The 27,210-nt window shown below is 42.8% G+C and overlaps 1 protein-coding gene across 2 annotated transcripts in view; it reads left to right on the top strand.

The window, feature by feature from the left end:
• The window catches only part of TRABD2A (TraB domain containing 2A), a 78,271-nt gene that overhangs the window by 48,313 nt on the left and 2,748 nt on the right, over window positions 1-27,210 (top strand). The window contains exons 3-6 of one of the 2 annotated variants that reach the window (XM_086867319.1): window positions 2,689-2,835; window positions 4,974-5,148; window positions 18,172-18,262; window positions 23,678-23,929. In XM_086867319.1, the coding sequence (XP_086723445.1) occupies window positions 2,689-2,835; window positions 4,974-5,148; window positions 18,172-18,262; window positions 23,678-23,929 (665 nt within the window). The remainder of the gene's footprint in view (window positions 1-2,688; window positions 2,836-4,973; window positions 5,149-18,171; window positions 18,263-23,677; window positions 23,930-27,210) is intronic. The other variant, XM_086867320.1, reaches the window with a different exon arrangement.

The following is a 27,210-nucleotide window of genomic DNA, read 5'->3' as shown; positions in this document are numbered from 1 at the left end:
ACAGAAAGGTGTAGTCTTAGCAAAGGCCATAGAGCTGCCAAAACTGCCTCACTGGGGCAGTTTTTTGTCATACCAACAGTAAGATTAGAGATATGGAGGAAGAGGGGGTGAGTTGCCTTTATTCTTGTGAAATGTGTGCCGTGATCCTCCATAACTATAGGTCATCGTTGAAATTTATGCTGTGCTTTTGGGGCAGATTTATGTAGCTATTTGCAGCTTATTGTGTGCTCACAGGAAGGAAGATGCCTGTATGGCTTGGCCTGGCTGCTGCAGTCCAGGCCTGGTCTGTTTGGAGGCAAGGGAGGAGGGAAGAGATCTGTATGGACCTGAGGGTAGCATGCAGAGCAAGTGTACAGGCTGTAGGGGTATAGCAAAGGGAGGAAGATTGGATTTTTTCTCACGTCTCACCCAGCAGGCTGTGTTTTCTCCCCAGAAGCCAGTTACCCTCTGCTGGTTTGTGTTTGGATGAAAATCAAACAGTAAAGATTGCAAAGACTCTTTGATGTGCTTAGTCCACATTGAGGCAGAGCAACCTGACTAGCTCAGGAGGCTGCTGCATTTCCTGACTGCTATCTGGACAGGGAATGTCTGGTTATAGTTTCAAAGTCTGGAAAAGGACATACAGCTTTAATGGTAAATAATCAAGCAGATGGTGTCCAATAGCTTGAAAATAGGCTATTCCTGTGGAAATGCTTTCAATGGATTGGCATATTGTACACATGACATTTTCCTGGCATGACCTAGCAGTCATGGCTGTAGAAATCCCATATTTTCAGCATGGATTTGGCCTGTCTCTCAGTGAATGTTGTCTGGTCAATAGCATCCACTAGGAGTTCTCTGAAGCCAAACAAATGGAAAATGATTACTTTAGAGTATGATAAACCCCAGCCTGCATTCAAACCTTTGTTCAGACATAAAGTAGTTTCAATTTGTTTTTGTCCAGTTTACTTTAAAATGTTACAGACGTCCTTTTCACGATAGCCAGGGCTTAGTTTGATGTAACTTGCCAGAGTGTCTCCCTGGAGTTATTATTTTAGTTGAGTGCAATTTTTACCAACAAAGTGAATTCTTTCCCTTTTTCCAAACATGAGATGTGAGTGAATGTTGGTATTCACCCTCCCAGAATTTATGCTATGGTATGTGCTTTCATATTGGGTTACAAACACAGTTATTTGGATCCAGAGGTAAGTCTAGCTGTAGTGGGGACAGCATGATTTCAAGTCTGGTGGAATTTACACCTTTCTGTAGAAGACAGATGGTTATTCTGGGGGAGGAAAGTTGCACCTGTTTGTTTCCACATCTGCTCTGTAATCCCAAAATTTGTTTTACATAGTCTCAGTACACTGAGTATGCTTACTCATGTGTGAGTTTCATAGTGTTAGCAAATACCTTCAGTTCTAGAGTGCCTTTGATGGTGTTTGAGGCAAATGTCTAGGAGGAGTTAATTACACACAGAGTAACCAGATCTTAGAAAATAAAACTCTCATGAGTAATCTTTGAAAAAATTCAAAGCAGTATATCTGAGCTTACTTCCTTTAAAAATAAAAATAATAAACCAGTAGGTAGTTGGAAAGCTTGTTAGAGTTGTTGAGTTTTGGTGTGAAAACCAGTGGTGGCATGAGTATAAGCACGAAGAGATGTGCTCAGAAGAAATGGTAGTGTTTTACTTGCCAGGTGCTGAAAGAGGGCTGCTCCCTGCACGGGACTGTACAGCTCCATTCAAAGGTGCCCACAGGCATCCCATGTTCAGCCTGGGGAGTTTCCACCTTAAGTCCTTCCTTGGCTTCCTTCCTTTCTGGGGCTTGGTGACCAATTTCTGCAGTGGTTGGAGCAGCTGACTAGAGGTACAGAGATTCTATATCTGTTTGGCTTCAGAGACACCTGTTGGTGCAAAGTGCTCTCTTGTCCCTTTTGAGGGGCTGCCGTCCTCATGGGCTGTGCATTACCTGAGGCAGGGGAGAGTTGGACCAGCAGCCAGTGTCTGGGTCTGGCCCTGAGGCCACTGCCTTGGGAAAGCCCTGCTGTGCTGGAGGTGGGGAGGCAGCAGCTTCTGGAGGGTGATCTTCTCTGATCTCTCTTTACTGACAACAGAAAGATCCCTGGGGTAGGAGCTGTGGCAGCCAGATAGTTTCCTTGAGGCAAATGGGATGGGAATGTTTGTGTTCTCTGGCTCACTCCAGAGAGCCATTCCTGCCTGAAATAGATGCAGTGTCTTAGAGGAGACACAAAGCAGGAAACAATAGCCTGTGACTGTTCTTGCAGATGTGAAAGGAAGGGCCTAAACAAGGAAAAGCTGTGTTTAATTCAGATAGGTGGCTGAGGAGCTGTGTGGCTAGGAGCTGGGGCTCTGTGGTGGTCAGGCAAACTGTCTTCTAAGGGAGCAGGATTGCCCCTGCTTCAGCCTGCCCCTTCGTATCATCTATGTTAATCAAGTCACAGGCAAAACCCCATTGAGTTAAGTGTGGTGAGTCCACTCCCTCTGAGCAGCCAGGATCCAAGATATGGGTACCTGTGGAGCCGTAGGAGGCAGAGGATGCATGGGTTGGTGATGTCTAGACTGGCAGGCTCAGAGCAGGATAAGCTGCTGAGGGCCTTCAGCAGGTGGCTGTGTGTCTGGGACCTCCTCATGGGATGAAAAGAGAATTTACCAGGAACTCTGTCTTTTCCTCCCTTCTCCCCCTCCCTCAGGTGGTCTTTGCTTTGAATCAGACTCTCTTGCAGCAGGAGAGCCTCCGAGCAGGCAGTTTCCAGATCCCCTATACGACAGAAGACCTTATCAAGCATTACAACTGTGGGGACCTCACCTCCATCATCTTCAACCATGACACTTCTCAAGTGAGTCTTGCCACTGCAGCCCTTGTACTACACACATCTCCCTGTAGTGCTAACCCCTGTAACACGTGTGCTCGTCCCTCCTCAGGCAGGCCCTTTCTGGGTGAGGGCCAGGGGCATGTTGCTGGCTCCCTGGCACATCTGCTTTCCCAAGTCTTCTCTTCCAGAAATCTGCACCAACTCAAGCTCTCTCTTGCATGCAAGCACTGAAGGTGGAACTGGCTTTCCCTTTTGGATGAGTGCCGTGTTTGCTGTAGCATCAAAGCTTTATGAGTTAATAATTTACTTTCTTAAGGGTCCTGTGGAATTATACTAACTTAGGTATGAGCAAACTTAATTCCAACAGAGAGTGACAGCAGGCTGTCTTGTCTGAATAGGAACAGAGAAATGCACTTGTGACTTGGACGCCTGTGTAAGGCTGGACAAGTTACAAGGTTTTTCGTGTCCTCTGTCAGTATGGTTGTGTGCTGTGGACAAGGCCCAAAGAAGAGAAATGGTGAAGGAAAAGAGACCTTCTGAGACCTCACAGACTTGGGTTTATGGAGACGGTTTCCTAAGCAGCACAATGGAATGCAACACTGATCTTTAAACCATGAGAAAATTCCCAGCAGGGACCAATTTGGCCTGTTTGGGCTGTTAGACTAACTAACCTCAGGCTGAGACATTAGGCCTCTCTGTTCTTGTTTGTGAGGTATTGCCTGGCAATTTGTGCACATCTGTGAAAACACAAGCTCTGTCCTTAGAGTGCTGAAAGGGCAGGTGAGCCTTCTGCTACCTGAGCTTTCTGTGCTGAATAACCATATTGCTATCACCCTTTGATACATACGGTGCAGAGCTGCAGAGTCAGTCCTTGCTTCTCTGGTGCCAGGCTTTGTGTCTGCTGCTGCCTCTGCTGCATCCTCCTGCAGGTGCAGCCATTCTGGTCATTAATACTGCTTAGCTTTTACACCATGTATTCCATGCAGAGGTTTCAAAGGATTTCTCAGAGGAGAACAGCATTTTAAGAGGATGCAGATGCTGCATCACTATCCTGTGGAGATGTTACAGACTGCAGACATTGCCCCTAGGTCCTTGGAGAGAGAAGCTCTTTCTAAGACATGCATGTTGCCAAGGGAACAACTGTCCTTTACTTAACGTGAGGGGCTCCACCTCAGGGCAGTCCCCTTGGCATCAGAGCTGAATACTGATAGTTTGCAACACTGTCAGTGTATGTTTTAAGCAGAACTTCTAAGTAAGTTGTATTTGACTCCATGCTTGCCCAGTAGATGACTACTGTCATCTGTGGGCTAATTACCCTTTGGAAATATTCCAATGGTCTCTTAGTGGCTCCAAAGTCTCTTCATCTACTGCAGCCTTGGTAGGGAAAGCTCCTGGCTTATTAGTGGCTCTGCTCTCCAGAAATCATCATTTGCAAGCCTTTCAGTTAACTGTCCCCATAACTGAGTGCCTAAAGCTACTTTCAAAAAGCCAGGATTGCTCCAACTGTTGGAGACCCATGTTTACTCTCCACTGGCAAGAGGTCAGGGTAATGTGCAGCCACAGCTGTCCTTGGGGGCCCCAGGGGAGGAAGCCGGCTTTTTAAAAAGATACCGTCATGACAGGGCAACTGGAGGTGGTAACGTGTTCTTTCCTGGAAAAATCTGGCCCTCTTAAAGCTTAGGGATTTTTCTTTTTAACTACTTCAAATAGCACAGTTATTCTTTGGCAGCCTGAGGGCTCTGATAGCAGTCAGATTCTCTTAGAAGAGCATAATTATCATTACAGTTATGTCATACCTATGGCAGTTTAAGAAAGAGGTATGTTGTTGAAGGCAGTTAGGGACAATTACTTATTTTCTTCAACTGAGCAATCAGGATTTAGGATCTTCAGTGTGGCAAAATGATAGTATTTGTTGACTTTGAGTAAAAAAAGAAAAATCCATCTGGCTAGCTTATGAAATGATATTTTGAGAGAAATGAATCACCATGCATCATTAGAAGTTTGTTAAGTAATTTTTTAGCTTGCTTTGGGTTTTGTCCTACTGTTTATGCCTTGAGGGTGAAGTAGTTGCTACACTCTGTGTGGAGCAAAAATTCCTGTGCATGATGGCTGGCTGTGAAATAAATTCCCCTTTCATGAGGACTTTTTTTTTTCTACCTTAGGTCCCAAATTTCATTAATGCTACACTTCCAGCCCATGAACGCATTACTGCCCAAGAAATAGACAGCTACTTCCGGCAGGAGCTCATCTACAAACGGAATGAACGAATGGGCAGGAGGGTGAAGGACCTGCTGGAGGAGCACCCAGACAAGAGTTTCTTCTTTGCTTTTGGAGCTGGTATGTGACTGTGGTCGTGGCTATTCAATGTGAACTCATCCTTCGTCCTTCAGAAATATTTTGCAAATGCTTGCCTCAGTTTAAAGAGGGGTCAGTATTTTTACCATGGTGGAGATGGAACTCAGCTTTTTCCTGACAGCTGAACCTTAGTAAGAAACCATTCAGTGTAGAAGACTGTTTTTCTTCAGTGTGCAAAGAGCTCACAGTGCATATACTTACTGCAATATCTGTTAATTACAGACATATTTGTTGTATGCAGAAAAGATACTACAAAGACACTGCAGTGCATGCACAGGAGGAACAGGTCATAGATAAACACATGTGTTTATTGTCTGGGCAAGAAATGCAAGAGGATAGGAGCAATAGGGAGCTGAGGTGAAAGGCAGCATGTCTGAGGCTGCACCAGTGCTTGAATGAGCTTTTCAAGGACATGTTCAAAAGAAGAATATGCCAAATTGTGTGAATCTAAGGGACGCAGTAAATGCAAGGGAAGAAGCAAAGCCTTTCAGTTTTGCCTTTCATTTCCTGCTGCAGCTCCTTACCTCCTTCACTGGACTTCCACAAGGAAGTTGTGTCTCCTGCTATTTTGTGGCAGCACAGTGGGCCCAGCTGGGGAAAACCTACTCCATTTTCTGCCTCTTATCTGTCAGCAGGACTCTACAGGCACATCCAGCAGCACATCCAACTCAGTAAGGTTAGCACCTACACTTCAGAGTAGGGCTGGATGGAAGGTATGAACATGATTGTTTTGCCATGATTCCCATCCTTTGTTCTAGCTCCAGGGAAAGGAAGAAGTTGGGATCAGTGTTAGAAAAGACAGGTGCTAATTCCCAGAGAAGTATCGCTTCCCCTCTGCCATAAGCCATATGGCCTTTGGGAAAGTGGGAAAACTGGGACTGGTGTCAGCATCCATGTGTGGTTTTCCAGTCTCAGTGCTGCTTTAGTGAGGATGAAAGATCTAGACAAGGCAAGGAAAATATTTATTTAAACACTAAAAGCATTTGTATTCAGACTCTGTGAGAATTTCCGTACTTTCAGCCGGGAGTTGTGCTTACAAGCTTAGCATAACAAGGACCCAGTGTGTGAGAGCTGGAATGTCAGGAAAGGTGTCTGACCATGTTTGTTCAGATGTGTGTGAAGATTGTAACCTGCAATCTTCCTCTGGTATCACTGCTCTGTGCAACTTGCTGTCACAAAGAGCAGTGAAGCAGGCCCTGGTTGTGTAGGTTCTGGTCATGTCTTTCTGTAGGCTAAGACCAGGGTGTTGCCACACTCCACTGCTGAAGTTCTGACCACATTTGAACCTGCTGCACTGATGTTTCTGTCAAAAGCATATGCCAGCCACAAGTCCAAGCTGAGTCTGTTGCAGGCAGCTACTCTTCCATCAGGAGGCCAGTTGGAGATATCTGGGCTTTGGTTACTGCATCGCAGCTTGAGTGATGAGCAGCCTGTGTAAGCAGACATTTGTGTCATTCTGACATGACCCAGAACCAAGATCCTTTGACAGGAGAAAGCTTCCTTCCCCTCCTTGCACACATTTTAAATCCCAGCTGCTGCAAATCACATGTCTTTAGACAGTTTTGTGACGTTTGTTTCCCCTCCCATCAATGTCTTTCTGTTCCTGCCCTTCTGCCCCAGACTGTCTCCATTGTCACTGGTGTGCACAGCACTGCCCCAGAGTCCAGAAGCACAGCAGGACCAGAACAGATCCCTGTCCTTAATTTATCAGCATTCTTGTTCTCAGCTTTCATGAGAGTACTAAAATCCTTTCCCAGGCTTCCTGTAATCTTGCATTTCTTTTTCCTTTTATTTTCCTGGTTACTCGTTTTCCGTGTCCTTATTGCCAACATTGCTATGCTGTAGCCTTGTGCCTAAATGAATGCCCTTGATCTCCAGCCTATGTGTACATGGCTTGATCTCCAAGCACCCGGTGTGCTCTTTTCATGATTTTCCATCATACTTTTGAACCCAGACAGCTTCCCTGTCTTCTCTGGGGACTTTGGACAGATTTTGAAATTGTCTCTAATTACTCTCTGGCTTTGATACCAGTCTGTCTTCTGTTCTCATCTGCTCTTCCAAATAGTTCTGTTCAAAGGATAGTGCCAGCCTCCAACATTTCCCAGCACAATTCTTGATTATGCCCTTGTTTGACTGCATGAGATTTTTTGGTGGGTTTTTGTTTGTTTGCATATTTGTTTTGTTTGTTTCATTTGTTTCTTATTAAGCATCTAATCGAGAAGTAGCATCATAGGATATATTGCAGAAAACAGATCAATTTCTACAGATTTCTGAGGTTTCCTGCATGCATATTACAATTATGAATGCAGTCTTTCATTGTTTTCCAGCAAGCTAATTCAGCCTTTTGCTTATGCAGATTGCTGTATGTGATAGATAATTATGTGGAAGAGTTATTTTTATGCCAGCAAGCAGTGAAGATGAACAAATATCTTGTGATCAGTTTTAAGCATTGCTTTGAATTGTACTGCTGTTAATTACTGAGAAAAGGTTCCAAGAAAGTGTTCATACAAGGCAGTTTAGAATGAGCAGCAGGAAAAGAGAAGAAAAAAGTTATAGGAGTGGAAAAAATCATGACTGTTCAGGACATCATGAAAAAATGGTGATTTGCCATTTTCTGACCACCAGTGAAGAAAGTATCTCCTAGCAGTAGCTTATAAACTGCAGGACAAGGTTGTATTCAAATGGTTGTAGGATATTTAAGGGTCTCCCAGTTAGAAAAAGGGAGAGATGATTTTCAGTTGTTTTCTTTCCAGATTTTTTTCCTGTATTTATTTTTTAAAAAGCTAGGCTTTTTGTAGGAAAGTTCAATTTTTCCATTAACAAAACGCCATTGAAAAAACAACTTTTTATCATCAGTTACATGCATACAAGATCATGGTTTGTGGGTGACTGTGGGATTACATACACCTTCTCTTGTTACTTGAAATACTCTTGGTATTTTTATTTTAAATGGAGGAAAATCAGAAAATACTGATTTATTTTATGTTCTTACTGGATTGATGGGATTTAGAGATGTGTAATACATTGTGCAAAAGTAGTCTCCTGTCTTTTTAGGTTGTGATAGAGCTGCATGGCTACAGACGTTGACTTCTTACATATGTGTGTATTACGTGTGGTAATTTGGGCCATAATCAATTTGATCATTAGATTCAGCCCATTTTATGCCTTTTTAAAAATAAATCAGGCAAACTCTCCCTATATTTGGTCAAAAATGCTTCACAGTCAGAGCTAATTTTGTTTGGAAGTAATTTGCACCAAAGTGGAAATCGGTTAAAAAATAACAGATTTTGCTGAAAAGATCCAAAACACTTTGCTTTTGGCTAGAGTGCAAACAAGGAAAATTTCAAGCCACAGTAAGTCTCTTTGAGGGAATTAGAGGAAAGCATGGGAAGAGAGAGCTGGCAATGCCAGCAGAATTCCACTATGTTCAGTAAATATTTATCTTAATTGTGGGCAGGCCTTTACGTATGGCACACCAGGGTTACAAGCTAGGCCTACTCCCTGTTCCCAGTGGTGGAACTTGTGAAGAAAGCCAGAGATAATCTTTCATCAGCAGTCTTCCTTCCATATGCATTTTTAATTTCTCTGAATTCTTGTGTGGCACAGTCAGGATCTGGATGCTAAGCCAGTGTAAGTGATGGCACACGTGATTCTGCAGCTGGCCAGGTAATGCTGTAGGTTTCTGGTTTGTCTAGGAAGGGAACACTGATGTAGTGAGAACTGCATTGTCCTGCTTTACTGCGGAGAGTTTTACCACTTGTCTAAGCTACCAAGTTTTATAAGGGTGCTGCATGCTGGCTAAACCTTCCCAGAGTCAAGGGGTAGTTGATACTGACATAGGGCTCTGGAAATTGTCTGATTCATCCCTCTGCTCAGAGCAGGATCATATAGAGAGCAGTTTTCCTAGGACTGGACTCTCCTTGAGTAATCTCTTCTAGTGTTTTAGCATCACTAAAGATGCTTTTTCTTATGTTTAAGTGGTACTTACTATGTATCAATTTTTGTCCATTGCCTCTTGTCCTTTCACAGGGAAAAGTTCTGCTCAGTCCATTTTGCAACCTCCTATCAGGTATTTATGCATAAGTTATGGCCCCCAAGCCTTCTCTTGTCCAGGCAAAATAGTCTCAGCCTCTCCTAGTACAACATATCTTCTAATTGTTTCATCTTCTTTGTGGCTCTTTGCAGCACTCTCTCCAGTGTGTCTCTTTTGAACTGGGGAGCTCAGAGCTAGACACTGGATGGACCCAGATATATGTTACCAGGGCTGAGGAGCAGGGAAGAATCACCCCCCTCAGTCTGCTAGCCACACTTCTCCTCACACAGCCCAGGAGGCCATTGGCTGCCTTTGCCACAAGGACACATTGCTGGCTTAAGGCCTACTTGAAGACCACCAAGATGCCACGTATTTTTCTGCCAAACTAGTCTTCAGCCAGTTGATGCTCAGCCTGTTGTGGTGCCTGGAGCTATTCCTGCCCAGGTGCAGAACTTGATTTGCTGAGCTTTATGAACCAAGTTTCCCCTCATCATAAATCCATACTGACCACTCCCAACCATTTGCTTATCCCTGACACACTTGGAAATAGTTTACAGGCTAATTTGCCTCATCACCTCCCCCAGGAACAGAGGTGTGGCTGAGCAGTTTATAATTCCCCAGATCCTTCTTCCTGCCCTTCTTGAAGACAAGAGTTATACTTGCTTTCTTTCAGTCCTCAGGGACCTTCCCCACTTGCCATGACCTTTTGAAGGTAACTGAGAGTGGCTTCTAGTGACATTAAGCAAGCTCACATTTCTCTGGATGCATCCTGTAGGGACTTGAACATGGTTGGTCTATTTGAATGTTCCTTAACCTGATCCTTCTCTACCTGTAGTGTACTTTCTTTGCCCTGGATTTTCCCCCTAGTCATAGGAACTCAAGATTCCTGAAGGCTGGTTTACCACTAAATAAGGGAGCAATGACATTTAATACTCGGCCTTTTCGGCATTCTTTGTCATCGGGTCTTCTGCCCCTTTCAGTGCTTAGATTATATTTACCTAGTCTACGTTTTACTGCTGATGTGCTAGTAGAGGCATTCCATGTTCCCCTTGATGTTTCTAACCAGATTCAACTCAAAATGGGTTTGGCTTCACCATGGTAATTTTATTCAGTTTTATTTCTTTAGCTTATGGTTTCTGTTGAAAGGGCTGAAGAATAAGAGAGGGAAAAAAAGCATTGGGAATTTATTATGTAGGAGGAAGCATACTTAGTGGCTTGAGATCCTGACTTTATTTTGACAGACAAGACCTCTGGTGAAGCCAGGTTTCTAGAAGCCCAGTTAAAATTCCCCCTCGTCTCTTATGCGTCTTTGAACAGTAGAGAAACTCCAAAGTGTCAGTTCATGAATAAGAGGTACAGAGGGATCTAAGATTCCTTATATCCCTCTGGAAGAAATTACTGACTTCAGTGAGAGAGACTGGCTGATTTGGCAACCTCAGAAGCTGGTCTTCTCAATCTTGAGAACACTGGAAAATTCCTTTTTCTCTTAGAGCTATTTTTCCTTTTTGCTCTTGAAAAAAACATCATTCTGAGGCTTTAAAAGTATATTGGATGTTGGTAAGCCACCATTCACACAAAGAAAAAAAGGATGTTGGTGAGAACTTCTTCAGCTGCCATTTCTTCTAATTACTAAAGGAAATAACAAATGTGTTTATTTGGCATTAGTCAGACTGTATGGAGTCAAACCTCCAGGGAATGAATGTTTTTTTTCCCAGACAGAATGTGTTACCACCAGTGGTTACCCCAGTCTGCTGTAGTCCACCAAATGGCTTCTTTCAGCTTCTCTAGGTTTTGAGGCAATCCTTGTGATGTGAGAAGTCAGTTTTGTGTCAGCCTTAGGTGCCACATGTGTTGGATCCATAGGCATGTCTAAACCCTTTTCCATCAATCCTTATGCTATTAAAAAAAAAAAATAATAAAAAAAAATCGTAACTCTGAGTTGTGTGTTAGGTGATGCTATTTCCATGTAGAGCTGTTCAGTCTTCTTGACATTTTCTATTTCACCTGGGATCTTTAGATTCCAGATGAATTTAGATGTGAAATTATGCAAGAGGAGCAATATTTATTGTCTCGGGGTAAGAAAAGATGGGAGAAAGGACCTGTCAACAGTGCCAAGCCCAGGACGTCTCTGTCCAGCTTGTATGAGTGTTTATACCCATAAAACAAAGCCAAACAAAAACCTGCCATGGGAATATGAAAGTTGCTCAGGGAAATGAGATATCACTTTGAAATGTGGTGGGAATTCAGAATCCACCATGGAAAATTTGAAGCTGCCATCAGTGCATTTGGAATTGGAGATACGGGCTGCACAGGGAATGTAGACTTCCTATGCCTTATGTAAAAGATCTGAAATTTTTAATGAATAACTCATGAAACGTCTATAAGAAGGTAAGTATTTGTGGATTCTAGAAGGGTCAAAAAAAATCTGGGGGGAGGGGCAGGAAGAACGTAGTGATAAAATAGATTTAAAAAACAGATTAAATGAGTCTTGTGGGGCCGTGTCACTTCTCCCTGGGCTCAAAGGGTTAGCTGATTGCCTGCATGCCTCTGTCTCTGGAATGCAACAGTATTTTAACTTCCTTGGGTGGGAGGAAAGGCCGAATGCCTGAAGGTGTGCCTGTACCTCTGTAATCTGAGAATGCCAGATACAACCCAGCAGCTTTGAGACTGTTTTCCTTAGTAGCCTCTTTGAGTCTTCAGAATGCTAATGACAGGGTTTATTAGAACAACAACCCCTGAAGGGGAAAGATAATGTTGTGTGGAGGCAGGACCCACATCCAGCGCCCCAGGGTTCACATGAAGGGCACTACTCCTGACATCTCTGACACTGAAATGAAAAAAAGCTTTGCGTTTCTCCATTAGAGGCAGTAACCTCTGTTCTAATATATTAGTGCAGCTGTCAAAATCAGCCAAGCCAAAAACTTGTACTGTTTCTGCTCAGGTAATGACAGTCTTATCAATGTTGGGTTTACTCATTGCTGCCTTTACTGGGCAGTTAAAGTCGGAAAACTTGTGATGTAATATGTGTTTTGAGCTAGGGGAATTTCAAGTCCTTAATAACTTTTTTGCTGGAAAGGAAGGAATTGTTTGTAATGCAAGCAGGTCCAGTAGCAGAGGTGGATGTGAGTACTGTAGCTCAGATATGACACTGGTAATTCCTTCTTCCTTTACTGTGATGTAACAATAACTGCTAGCATAGTCAGACCCTCTGTAAGGGTCTTCTTGTCTCATTACCTAAGGCTTTATCAGTGGAAAACTCTCAGTAAAGAGAGTTTTGGATACCCAGTACCCAATAGCTAAGGCTTCCTGAATGTAAGCTGTTTCTCTTAACTAATTTTTTTACAAAACAAGCAATATGGTCATGTAAACATATCTTTTGTGTTGATTTAGTCATAAATTTGCTCTTATAATCAGTGAAAAAGCTTTTTCTAGCTTCAGTTTTGGAGATTGCCAGGATGTTTGACTTTGCCTAAGGCTAAAAATGTGAATCCCTGGGATAAAAAATGCTTACATCTTACATTTAAGAGCCCTAATTTTCAGCAGAAACACGTAGATGAGTATCTTCTTATAATTTACAAAAAAAACCCCCTTCATTTTGGCTCATGCAGATTGTAACTCCACATGTTTCTTTTCCATGGTATTAGACCATTTTTCCCATGGTCTACTACTTTGAGAAGTTACATAGGTGAGTTGATCAGCATACCACATCACTTTTGAAGAAATGTAAGATAATATTTTTTCCTCCAGAGTGAATTCAAGTTTGTGGCACTCTTTAAGTCTTTTCAAGAGAAAGTACTTTCTTGGGCATGGAGAACACCACTTTTCTTCAGTTGTGCCCACCAGATTCTCCTGTTTGGTTCGAGAGTAGTGAAGTATGATGCACTAAGGTTTTGTACTAATAAAAGATTTCCAGGAGATTATGTTTTTGTGTGCAAACACTTATCTCAGTAGGATAAAACTTCGGGTTCAAAGTTTATGGAATAATATTTCATTAATACTTCATCTTGTAGGTAATCACAGAAAGAATTTTGTTTGGAGGTCTGCAGTCTGAAAAATACAGGAGGGCATGGGAGGGCTGTTTGTATGGGATTTGACTTGCAAGCCTGCAGAAGTATTTTAATGCAACTTCCTTATACCCCTACACCTATTGTGAATTCAGGGGTTCTTCACGCTGACTTACAGCATTACTGGTGCACCTCATTCCCTTCAATTTTTGTCATTTCCCTCTTCCTGCAGTACTAAATTTGTGAGAGTACCAAGCTCTTTGTCCTTTGGTTTCTGTCTGGTATGTGGACTTTTCTGGACTTGGAAATACTGTAAGAAACAAGAATTTACTGGATTTGGTATTACATGTTTTGCATTTGATGCACTTAAATGCCAAATTTGGAATTTCAGCCACTTACGACTGATCCCTGTTTTTCGTATGTTGCTTGGATTATCTAAGGTAACTGTGCAAATTTTCCTCCTCCTGATTCTGGGAGAAGTGAACAGAGAGCTCACTACACCTGGGTGCATCGTACTCATGCTTGAAAACAGTGTCTTACTCTTGAAAAGTGTGTGCAGAAAGAATATTTATGAAGGAAACTGATTTGTAATTTAATTGATCACATCACCTGCTTTCCTTCTTTTGCTTTGGAGCATAATAAATATTTTGTCTAGTTTGTTTCCTCCCTAATTGTTCTAGCTGGGTTAAAATTACTCCAAGTTCTGCATGCTGATGTGTACTTAAAAAGTATAATTATGTTTATGTTAAAGGCAAAGTTATGAAGAATGGAAGGATTTGATAATTGCCATAGGCATTTCCAGGAAGTTTCTAATAATTGTAAGATCCATACCTCTAAAACTTTCTTGAAAATCTTTGTTTTAATGACCCATAGGGTATCTGGCACCAAAAGTCCATTTGAGGGCTTGCAGTCCAAATAAACATCCAGCTTTATGATGTCCCCAGTGGCTGTTTGTGCTGTTTTGTGATTGCAGTGCTATAATTCTGTGCTTTAGCTGTTCCCACAACGTCTTGGAAGTCAGCAGTCAAGATCAGGTTTCCTAACAAGCAGTTTGGTGTCCTTACCTGTATGTCCAGTGATTCATTGTCTTGGGATGTTTGTAAATGGTGAGGTCTTCACATGCTTTTGGGGTGGATGGGAAGTGCCATTTTCCTACTAAAGAAAGCACAGAATTATGTATACTTGGGGGTTTCCTTTTACATAATTCTAAGAGGTCAAAGAACTTTATTTATCAGCTTGGAATAGTAGATTTTATTGAAATTCAGAGAGGAGTATAGTTTTCTTGAGTCTTACAGATTTGGTTTCTGTGAAAAATTAAAATTTAGCAATGGAAACAGAACCTTTGTTTTGCAATATTTCCTAGTTCCTTTCGCTAGATGCAGAAGTATTTCAGACTCACAATGGCTCAAATTTGGGTTCAGCAATCTCTGCTGAAAGCCACAGTCATCTAGATAAAAACTTCCCTAATCTGACAGGGTTTTAGAGGCAGCTCTGCATGTGCTGACAGTAAAAGCTGCAATCAGGAGACACAGGTTTCAGGGCAGCAGTAGCAGCCCGTGTTCTGCCGGATTGGGTATGGCTACTGGGGAAGCTCAGAAGCACACAATGCGTGGTCGAGTCTGCAAGTGCACATTGGTTAAACTGCGTTGTTCTTTGAGCATATTGCCTGTTGTGGTCCCTGTGTGCCATCTCCTTTCAGTGCAGATTAAAGGCCTGGGCCTTATTTACTCTCCAGTAGAGTGCATGGCTGAGCTGGTCCACACAACAGCTTCTTAGTTTCTCTTTGAGCTTGAACACAGAAGAATAAAGATTCATGACTCCCCACCCCCTGCCAGAGTAAATTGACCTCTTGGATGCATCTCTTCACCTAGTGGTGTGAGGATAATGCAGGGCTATGTACAGAGAGAAAAGAGCAGGCTTTCTGATGGGACAGGGCCCAGGGCCTTTCTTTTGGGGAGCATTCAAGTGTGTTAGGCTGAAACAGAAAACAGGTGAAAGAGGCCTGCACCCTCTCACGTGATTTGTCATCTAAGTCCCCCTTGCAGCAATAGCTGCTTGATTTTGGAGCAGTGAATCTTGGAGAGAGAATCTTTCTTGTGTTTCTTACTGTTGTGTTTGGCAATCTGATGTCTCATATACCAGCAAGTGCTCTTTGTGGTTGTCCCCAGTAATAAGTCAAAAGTTCTGACTCTAGAAAGGTTTCTGGTGGGATCCTGTACCTCAAAGCCTCACCCTTCTGCCTTTTTAAATTTAGCATCTCACTTAGTTGTACCTGTAGATCCTCTGGGCCACAAACAAGCTCTGTCTTGCAGAGCGTGAATGGCACACTTTTTGTATAGCGCATACTGCATCACCTAACCCTTTACATACCTAGTCTGAGCGGCTCCTGATTGATCATGTCTCGTGAACAATCTAATATCATGTGCCTCTTTGTATTTGTATGCATCTGTTTTACACATTCATTTAGTCTGTTCCCTTTGGCACAGTATTAGCACATCATTTTTCTCTTATGTGCAGACATAACTCATTGCCTTGGCAACAATGAGCAAAGGCACTCTGTGAAACTGTGTACGGGTAACTGTGATAAAAAAGATATTCTTATCACTGCATTAAATTAAATTAAAATTAAAGAGCCCAGCTACAGAAAATCACTCAAGCAGGATGACTGACTGAAATGGGATTCATCCATGTGCTACAGTGATTTCCTACATTCCAGTCTAAATCACTGCTCTGAGCAAGGATGACTGAAGATTGATGGAGTAGTAGTATGTTTAATGGTGTGGTGTGAGCAGCTATTCAGTAGCTCACTCCTGAAATGCATATAACTGTAAGCTCTTAAACTTGCCTAAGGAAAATTATTTTAAGACCATATACTGTCCTATAGGTTGCTTATCTATATGCCTTGTCCATTTCCTCCTGAAAGATTCAGATTAGGAAAATATGAGTTCAGAGACTTGGCACTGTTTTCAGTTCTGAAGATGGGATTTGGTCCACGTGTCATTGCCTGCATGAGGTGAATGCCTCATCTGAACTTGAAATATATACTTGCCTCTATTCTTGTCAGTTGAGGGGAGCTTCTCTACAAGTCCAAGTTGTCTTACCTCCCTGTCATTTACAAGGGTTGGATCACCCATTGGAAGCACCCCTTCCTCTGTGTTAAAAGGTGAGAGGTGGAAACTAGGTCTAGCATCTTATATACCTGGTGTTTGTTTTACAGTAGCTAATGTTACTCAATTGCAATATTTCACTGCAGTAATTTCTGTTCCCGGTTGTATCTGATCTTTTTTGCTGACATGAGAGAATTCTTGGTTAATTGTACCTGGAGCTGAGCCATTGGGAAGCAGCAGTTACCAACAGTATTAGGTTAGGTCAGCATAATGGTACATAAGCTTTACTCCTGAAGACAAAATTTAATCTGAGGAAGCGGGGCAAAATCCAAATACTGTGTGAGAAAATATGGTACCCAATGGGTATGTATTGCAGTATTCAGATAAAAGATTTGACCTAGATTTGTTTATGCTCTAAGGCTCTGGGGGAAAGTTCATGTGCTCAAATGGTACCATCCAACTCATGCCTTAAGCTGGTACATCATAAGCACTTTGCATGAGAAAATAGAATTTTTGTGCTCCAATTCATTCAACCTCTTTTAGAATAAAAAGTCATGAATCCCTTATGTTTACTCTCCTGATAGTCTCAGCACTGTTAGAATTCTCTTTATAACTTCTTACTCTCCCTGGCTACTAGAATTACTCTGTTGGTTCTATTGCCATGTATGAACAGTATAAAACTGTTTTTCTGGACTTAACAGTTTTAGCACGGTGTACAGCTGTGTACAGCTACAGAAGCAAGGGATCACTCTAATGAGTAATTTGCCAGAGGCCAATTTTAATTTATGTGGGCTGTTAAATTAAGAAATGTTTTATGAAAGCTGGATCTAGCTGGAACTGATGAAGTGTGCAAGCTCTTTGCTCTCTCTTTGTTCTCTTTTTCTTTTGCTTCTCAGCAGCCTGGTCTGATGATATGTTAAAGTGATGTTGGAAGACATTCTTTGAGCAGAGCATCCAGTCAGGAAAGCTCCTACAGCCTTTGAGTAGTCATTTATTCACTGTGATGCCAAAATACAATCTTACCAGCTACCACATCTGTCTGAGAATGGACAGAAATGTAAATCACAAAATTAGGGTAGAACTATATAAGTCTGTCCAAAACTAAGTCCATTTATCAACATGGATATGAAGTCATATGGACATGAAGTCAAGTCTTGCCCCAGTGGCATATAATGAAGAAATGAAAGAGGTTGGTCTAAGTCATTGGGGTTTTTTTTAGGGTGATTTTCTTTTCTTTGCAGTTGGATTATTCTTAATCATTTAAAAATTGTTAGTGATATTGAGCAACAGCTCTGTGTCATTATGAGTTTGTTAAAATGCGACCAGATTCTGACCTTCTTTGCATCACCACCAGTCGTAGACTCACTGCTGCTCTTGAACAGGGGTGTCCAAACTTGATCTCTTATTTCCTCAAGTAATCCACAATGGCCTGATAATCACAGAGTCAGTTAGGTTGAAAAAGACCTCTGAGATTATAAGTGCAACCTTTGACCAATCACCACCATACCAACTAGACCATGGCACTAAGGGACACATTCAGTCTTTCCTTCAACGCTTCCAGGGATGGTGACTCCACCACCTCCGTGGGCAGGCCCATTATGCAGCTACCTGTGGGGCCAGAGTAATTGCAATCACATCTGCATTTTAGAAAGGCAGGATGTAGTAATTGAAGTGACCTTGGGACAGTTCAGCAATCACTTGTTAAGAGATCCTGTGTTTCTGGTGCATGTTGGTGGGGAGTGATAAAGCCCTGCCTGCCTTGAGTGTGGCACACCTCCTGTGATGAGGAAGGCCTTGGTTGTTCTTCTCCCTCTTTCCATGTGGTTGCTGAGTTCTGATGTCATTTTTCTTTTCACTGCAGGTCACTTCATGGGCAACAACACAGTGATTGATGTTTTGAGGAGAGAAGGGTACGAGGTAGAACACACTCCAGCTGGACAAGCCATCAACAAGTAATGCATACTTTTACCTAGCTGAGCAGCCATTGGGGAGGTGGATTTTTAAACAATTGGGAAGTTTGGAATGGTAGCTGGAACTGTAACTAAGAGTGAGCTAGGCTTTTTCTCTGCTTCCCAGCAGTTTACTTTTCTCTTCCATGAGCTAGTTTGGAAAGGGAGTTCTGTTTGATTTTGTTTTGGAGGGGTTGTTTGGGGTTTTTTTGTTTGGTTTTTTGTCTTTTGTTGTTGGGGTTGGGGGGGTTGGTTTGTTGGTTTGTTGTTCTTGGTTTTGCAGTGGTTTTTATGTGGTTGTGGGATTTTCTTTTTTTTTTGTTTTTGGCGTTTTCAGTTTGTTTTTTGTTTGGTTGGGTTTTTTTGGTATTTTTGTTTTGTTGCTGTTCTTGTTGTTGTTAGTAAAATTTCCACCCTTAAGGCTTTTTAACTCTTAAATGAACAGACACAGAGAATGCATACTTGGTTCATCAGATCTGGATGCTGTCTTGTACCACACAGGCTTCCAGGTTTCTCTTTCCTCTCTTTCATATGTTTGAGTTCCTGGCCTTTTAATAATCCCCTTCATTCATACTGCTATTTTTTATTCTTTCTGTTTACTTTCTCCCAGCCTGGCATCTGATAGCCCAGAGTCTTTGCAAGCTGTCTTTATGACTGATTGCTCTCATGTCCCCTGCTTTCTTCTGCATTTTTAAGCTAAGGTACTTGTTGTTCTGGTTCATCCTGCAGCTGTCCTTTGGGATATACCCCTTCTGCCTCTTTTTATCTCTCACTGGATGCTTTTATCCACCTCCATGGTTTCAGTAACTACAGAATTCCAGATAATCTCCTCCTCCACTCTCTACCGAGAATTACTTCTGCTTTGACTTACCTCTTCCTGCAATTCTGAATCTGGAAGGGTCTGCAATCTTTGCTTTCCCCTTCTCCAGACTCCTACCAAACATGTAGCTGTCAGATATGTTTGCTCTTCACTGCTAAAAAATCACAAAGGAGAAAATTAGAAGCTAATCCTCATTACGGTACTGTTTACCTTTTATCTTCTGTACCGGGCATAGTGTTCCTGTTTACATCTCTGTCCCTCCTCCCCAGTGTTTCTGATCTTGGACTCTCAGGCAGGACTACCACCTTTTGATAGGATTTGTGCAGAGAGCACAGTGTTGAGTCTTGGTCTGTGCGAAGGGCTCTACTAGTGTGGTGCAAATTAGTAATAGCTCTTTTTTATCATGCTCTGATTGTTCGTCTTTCTCTTTATACCACCTTTGCTGTTGTCTGAAAACATGAGATTGAAATTCTGGTATGTCATGTTTCTGCAGTGATTCTTGACATGGACATGCATCATTAACTCTACATGCACTGGAAAAAACTGATCCAAGATTTAGCCCATGATAATATGAATGCCAGCCCCTGACCCTGTTTCTGCCAGTAGACAGGTAGTCTGACAATGATAAGCACCTGTGCTTAAGCACAAGACTTAATGATTCTATAACACTTGAGTTGTGCTAGAAAATCCAGTGTATCAGTGTTTACAGGGATGATTAAAAAAAAATAAAATAAAACCAACCCCAAAACAGCCTGAACTGAAATTTTCATGTTGTTTTTTTCTTTCAGTAGGTATTCCTAAAAACAGCTACAGCAGCTTCTTAAAGCTTAAAGAAAGATAGCTTAATAGGTAGTCTGTCTGCACACAGTCCAGTCAGTACCTGTGGACTATTTCACTGTTCATAATTGAGACAGGATAAAAATGCAAGTGGTTGGACTGAGGCAGAGGATTTAAATGACTACTGTAGTGTCAGATAGTAGGAATATTAGTTGAGAGGTCCTAAAATACAAATACAATAGGAAGAAGTCTGCAGTCATCTCCTTTCCCTGCAACATAATGTTTCACTGTAGCAGCACAGTCTGCCTCTTTCTGTACTCTGGCTAAACAAAAAGTCCCTTGTGAAGTATGTTCCTATCTGTTTGTAGGTACCAATAAGGTTTTGGTGAACCATCAATGATTTTGAATGAGGTTGATAATCTAAGGTCCATTCTGCAGCAGTCTCTCTCATATAAACTTCAACATGTGATCATTCTGATTTTCCTTGCAGCAAATAAGACAAATTTTCTTTGTTTTCCATCTGCTCTCTTGATGTTCTAGTCCACAACTTCAGTTCCCCTTCTCCAGGAACTACTCTCTATTTGCTTATCAAATAAGTGTGCATACAGTGATGGGCTAGTTTGAAAACTGCACCCATGCTGAAATATGTCTTCTTCCAAACCACCTCCTTTTCGTGCCATTGGAAGCTAAAACAGGAGCACAGTTCTGGGAAAGTTACATTGATTAAAGGCAGGTTTCTGCTTGGTGGTCTGTGGTTTTTGGTTACTTTTCTGAATTTAAGCCCAAGCCAGTCTGCACTTTCATTACAGAAGACTGTTGCATCTCTTCTCTTTATGAAGTAGCCATAAAGATCAGTCAGATATTCTTGCTAGGTTCTCTGTATACACAGAGTGGTTTGAGTTTGTGTTTTTGTCCAAGATGCTCATAAACAAATAAAGAGGGAAAACTGTTCCAAACAATGAGAAATGTGGGCCAGCAAAGCCATGAGTAAATAGGACACTTCAGTCTGCCTGCCTTAGAGTACAGATGAGATGTTGCTTGCTCTAAGAATAAAGAAACAGAGCTTCAGTAATCAGAGTGGAACTGATTGTTGTTTTATTCAGTTTTGCAGGAAGCTGAGTAGTCATAGCCCTGAGAGCTTTTTTCTGGAAGCTCAACTTTGGGTTTCCAAGATTTGTCTTGTAAGACAGTTTGTACATGCACATAGTCTCAGTAACATATCTCACTTGCTGGAGCTCCTTTGAAATTCCCAATAATGCTGGCAGCCTGATACCGGCTCTGTGCATCTAGAAGGCTAATGCCTGACTTCCACTCCTTGTTACTTGCTATACATGTATGCAAAACCTGGTTCTGCTTATGAGAGAGATGCAATTTCTCAGTTTCCTCCCCTTCATGTAGACCTCCGTACTTATCTGTAAAACCCACTAAGACCACCATCTCATGTTCCTTGGTTTGCTTTATCTGAGTGTCAAGACAGTATTACATCCTTTTGCAGATCAGCACTGGGAGCCAGTGCCACAATGGTGTGTTGAGCTCTGGTCTCTCATGTGTGAGACATCCTCTGATGCAGTATTTTGTACAGGCATTCACTGCTTTGAATCATCTGCCCTCATCAAAAAGAAAATGAGAAGAGAGTGAACTTGGTGATGCCAAAACTAGTCTGCTTTCAGTGAATGCAGTCTAGATGGCCCAAAGGATTCCTTAATCATGGAATCATAGAACGTTAGGGATTGGAAAGGACTTCAAAGATCATCTAATCCTAATCCCCCTGCCATGGGCAGGGACACCTCCCACTAGACCAGTTTGCTCAAGGTCTTATGCAAACTGGCTTTGGAAACTGCCAGGGTTGGGGCATCACAACTTCCCTGGGCAACATATTCCAGTATTTCACCCCCCCTCACAGTAAAGAATTTCTTCCTGGCCTAAATTCATCCCTTCTTCAGATTGTATCTGTTACTTCTGTCACTACAATTCCTCACAAAGAGTCCCTCTCCAGCTTCCCTGTAGGTTCCTTCAGATACTGGGAAGTTGCTATGAGTTCTCTACACAGGTTTCTCCAGAATTTCTCCACAGCTTTCTCAGTCTGTCTTCTGTCTTGATTTGGAGGTGGTCCAGTCCTCTTAGCAATGTGGTGGCCTCCTCTGGACTCACTCCAGCAAGTCCATGCCCTTTTTATGCTGAGGATCCCAGAGCCGGATGCAGGGTTCCAGGTGGGGTCTCACCAGAGCAGAGCAGAGGGGCAGAATCCCCTCCCTCCCCTGCTACCCACACTGCTTTGGATGCAGTTCAGGATCCCATTGGCTTTCTGGGCTGTGAGGGCACATTTCTGGGTCATGTTGTGTTTTTCATTAACCATCACCCCAAGTCCCTTCAGCATCCCTGCCCACAGTGCTTGGTGTTCATGCCAAACTTGCTGAGAGTGCCTTTGATCCCACTGTCTGTGTCACTGACAGATGTCACTGACAGAGATCTTGAGCATTGATGGTGCTAGTACTGGCCCCTGAGAGAGACCACTCATCACTGGTTTTCATGTGGACAAGGAGCTGCTGGACACAATTGTTTGCATGCAGACATCCAGCCAGTTCTTTATCCACCAAGCAATCCATCCATCCAGCCTATATCTGTCTTGGTGGGAGACAAGGATGTAATGTGGGACAGTGACAAACACTTTGTCTCAGTCCAGGCAGACAGTGGCAGTTGTTCTGCCACGTCCATCAATGCTGCAGCCCCATCAGAGAAGATAATAAAATTTAACAGGCATTGGTTGCCCTTGGTAAAGCCATGTTGGCCGCTACCAATCACCTCTTTGTTTTTCATAGTTTTCAGGAGAATCTGCTCCATGATCTTGCCTGACACAGAAGTGGGACTTTTACTTTCTCCTTCTTAAAAATGAGGGTTATATTTCCCTTTTTACAGGTTTTGGAAAGTTTACTTGAGTGCCACAAGTTTTCAAAAATGATTAACAGTGGCTTAGAAACTTATCTGCCAGCTCCCTTAGAACCCACAGATGAATCCCATCAGGCCCCATGCACTTGTGCACATTCAGGCTCCTTTTAGATGGTCTCGAAGCCAATTCTCTCCTACATTGTGCTTAGGATCTTCATACTCCTATTTGCTTTTCCTGACTTAGGCAGCTTGGCTGGAACACTTGGCATTTAGCACTGAGATACAGAGGCCATTGAGAACCTCAGCCTTCTGTGGGTCCAGCATCCAACCAGGTTACTGTCAGTGGTATTCAAAGATGGCCTTCAAAGGTGGCAATTTTCAAGATGTGTTTCTGTAGCCATGACCGCAGTCCATGGGCTAGCTTGTTTCTTACCTTCTCTACCAGTGAGAGTTGCTGATCCAGATCTGGCTTCATCAGCTGGTGTGCTTTACTTGTTTTATTTGACCCTTCCCCTTGTCCCCCAAGTTAGTTTGCTCTGGGCAGGAATGTTGAAAGGAATAATCTGGTCTGTGTTCTGCAGTACATCAGACTAGAGGAGTGTGGTTTGTTTCTGACTTGGAAGTGATTCCATTTTTGTCTCTTTCTAGATACACAAGCTTATTACCAAGAGTTACTCCACCCTTATCCAGACTGCATTCTTTGCTCTGATACAGACTGCCTCTTTTCCAGTGATTTTTTTTTTTTTTGCTGAAGAGCACTATTTTGATCACAAAATCAATATTGACTTAACGAAGAGGGAGCCGGAATACAAGGCAGAAAAATGAGCATCCAGGGAGAAACAGCTATCTTATATGTATGTGCCTTGATAGTATCTGTTACAGGATTTTGCCTCAAAGCTCTTTTAAATGTTATCTGTGTTCTCTCTTTCCTCCAGCCGAAAATCTCCCAAAACCTTGTTAGCCTTTTCATCATCACACAGTCCCTTTGTCATGTCCCATGAGCTCCCACTGCACCCGCAGAAGGAGGAGGAAGAGGAGGAAGAAGAGTTCCTGCCTCACTTGCTATTCCCTGACAGCATTGATGTACTCATGAAAGTAGACAGGAAGTACAAAAAGAAGAAGAAAAAGCAGCAGAAGAAGCAAGGACTGCGACACTTTAATGACCTCTGGGTTCGCATTGAAGAAAGGTAGCTAATGGCTGGGGAGAGGGAGGATGGCTTGTCATGCAAACTGGACTTTAACTTAGAAGGTCTAATACCAACCCTCAAACTTCCTCAGTGATAGATACATCCTCTGGACAGGATCTGACCTTCTTCACTGCTGTGATTATTTCTGAAGCACTTGCACAAAGTTTCTTGTGCTTTTAGTGGCAAAAAAGTTTGTTTGTTTGTTTTGGTGTTTGTTTTTTTTTCTTTCCATACTTAGATTTGTGGAAAACTGTGCATGAAACAAGTGGAAGCCTTGTCTAGATCATTTTGCGTTTGGGTTTGAGGGATTGTGAGCATATGGCAGTCCTCTCTTTCATGGAAGGCTGGGTCCAGTGATAGATGATACAGATCAAAGCCTTGGACTGTTATCCAAAAGCTGCTGCATATGAAGAAACTATCATTCCTGGCATATGTTCTCCTTACACGTGGGCAATACTCATGCAGTATTTTCAATCTCTGTACCCTTTCAGCCTGAAAAAGCATGGTAGCCTATTGGATGGCAGAGTTTATATAAAAAAATCAAAATGTTGTGGGGCAGAGGATCATACATATCCCATACTGTTCATCCAAAAAGGCTTACTTACCTACAGCAACCTAAAAAAAAATTAATAAAAAAAATAAAATAAGAAAGGCAATTTTTCAGCCTGTGGTGAACATATACCTTAATGTTTCCCTCCTGTCAGACAGCACACATGCCCTAATCTGCTTTGTTTTGTACTCTTTGTGTCTGTATCTCTGCCATACTTGGGCTGAAGGCATTAAATTTTTGTGATACCATAAACAACCAACCAACATAAACATGGTTGAAGTGATGGGGATAAGTCTGACAGTTCTTGAAAAGAAGTCTGTACATTATTTGGATTCTTTCCCCTCTGAAGAATACTTATTCCTGCTCCTCAAGTTACTGAGTAATGCAGGGTTCTCCTATGCCTTTCCTGTCAGGTCCCTGGTTCCTAATTGTACCACTGCTATGAGTGATACATGGCTCAGGCTGGCCACAAGTCACTGCAGCAGCTGTTCTGTTTGAAGCATTCAGCCATTGTCAGATTTTTCAGACCACATTTCCTTCTTTGCTCCTTCCTTCAACCTTAGTAGAAGTATTTGGGAGACAAAGGGAGACAAATGCTCATGTAACATGTTTTCTGATGTATCTGCACACAGTCCAAGATGCACCAATGTAACAAATCCTATATGATCACACTTGATTCCATCTCTTAGTGTACCATTTACTTTCTACTAATGTAGTTGATACTAGCTGAAAGTGAATGGATTTTTGGAGTTTCTGTTGATAGTCTTTTTAGCTGAGATGCTAAGGAATGTCTATCTCATCTCCCACCCTGCCTCCACGTTCAGTGTTTCATATGCAGTTGCTCCCACAAAGTTTGGGGAAGTCGGTGGGCAGTGACTCTTGGATCCTTGTGCACTTGGAGTATCAAGCCTTCAGAAGAAGGGGGAAGATGGGAAGATGTGCTACTGTGACCAAATTGAAGGCACATTAGGGCTGCATACTACATTTCAAGTACTGCCAGGCAGTAGTGAGGCAAAAGCAAAGCAAAGGATGGCAGCCTAGGAAACTGCTGCACAAATATGGGAGCAGAAAATGCTGTTCTTCTTTTCTTCTTTTGATGTTTCCTTTCTTCCACTACTATTTAAATCCTCCTTTGTGCTAGAAACTTACCCCAGTGCTAGGTGACGCATTCTTTGTAGGGGTGACTCCGTAGCAGCAGAAAAGAGCTTAAACGTCTGGAGAAGGAGATGTTGCATGGCAGTGCTGGGAGGGACAAACGATGCCTGGAAGATCTCTGTGCCCATAGTGCCAAGGGAAAGCAGCTCTCCCTCTGACAGGAGCCCCAGCTGGGCTTCTGTAAAGCCTGGGTTCTCTGCTGGGCTCTGCCACAGCACTCGTGCTGCTGCTGGGCTGGACTGACAGCCCCACCTCGCGGCGCATCCCTTCCAGGGAAATTCAGCCCCTCGGCTCCAGCTTGCCTGTGCCTGGAATGTCTGAATGGCAGCCTCAGCCTTCGCTCTAAACATTCCTCAGGGTGTGCCGACACAGGTAAAGCTGGGTTTCCTATGAAATGGGCCATTCACAGCTTTCAGGTTTACAGATGGGCTTGATGACCTTAAAGGTCTTTTCCAACCTGCATAATTCTATGATTTCTCCCGTGAGCTTGAAAATGTGAAAGGTGCAGCTCAAGTGATTTAACAGTGCTGCAGTGGGCTTGTCAGAATGGCCTTGGTTCGTGCCCCTGTATGCATCAGCTGCTGGCTGTATTTCCTTGATGTGCTGCCAGCTGGCTTCTCTCCAGCTATTGTTCAGATCTTCTGGGGAGCCCTTTGGGTAAGGAAGAGTAAAGTGTTTTTTAAAAGGATAGTAATTGCCTTCAATTTTCCAAAGCATTTTTGCTTAGTGGACTGAAATAAGACAAGAATGGTGCACAGCAGCTGGGGATTGGGTGCAGAAGAAACTGCTTGGTTTTAGTATTTGCCAGGTGGGCTTGCTTTTAGTTTTGTCCAGATTTGTTTACAGTTTCTACACAGCACCATGTGGTCCTGGAGGGTATGTCAGTTGCACAGCTGTGGTGTCAAGCATTGCTTTCAGTCCATTGCCAAAGAGAACAACGTCCTGTGTAGTATCTGACCCTTCTGGCTCTTGGTCTGCTGTGGTGTATGATCTTCCACAGTTCAGGTCAGTTGGCGTTAGCAACCTGGAGCACATCAATTTCTCTCCTGCATCATGTGTTGCCATTATGGGAGCTCAACTCATGTATGCTGTAATTCTTGTTCATCACAATGTCAAAGAGTACTCTCTACCACTGTGAGATGCTCTGGACTGTGGTCATCTAGGATGTGTTTCTGGAAGCTGTTATTCCTCTGCTTGAGGTATGTCATGTAAATCTTTGTAATTCCTGACCTGTGGAAGAGATCATACGGTATAGAAACCAAGTGGGTCCACACTAAGGTGCATGGAGCATGGCTGAGGAACATACACTCAGAAAACAGATGCCTCACTCCAGCTCAGCAAGTGCCCTTGCAGTGACAGTTCTCTGCAACAACACTTGTTTTGCTCTGACCTATTTTTCACTTAGCTGACCGGGCCTACGAGTATGGTCATCTTACCCACTGGACTGGCTGTGTGGGAGCAATGGGCAGGCTGGGTAGACTTGAGACAGGGCAGGTATTTTGGTGCTGTCATCACCCTCCTCCGTCTCTTCCCTGTTCCCTCTCAAGTCTACTTCACAGTTTGGCTGGGTAACACT

Source organism: Cyanistes caeruleus, chromosome Z (genome assembly GCF_971803275.1).
Source record: "Cyanistes caeruleus chromosome Z, bCyaCae1.hap1.1, whole genome shotgun sequence".
NCBI lineage: Eukaryota > Metazoa > Chordata > Aves > Passeriformes > Paridae > Cyanistes > Cyanistes caeruleus.
This window is presented reverse-complemented; position numbering and strand designations above follow the sequence as displayed.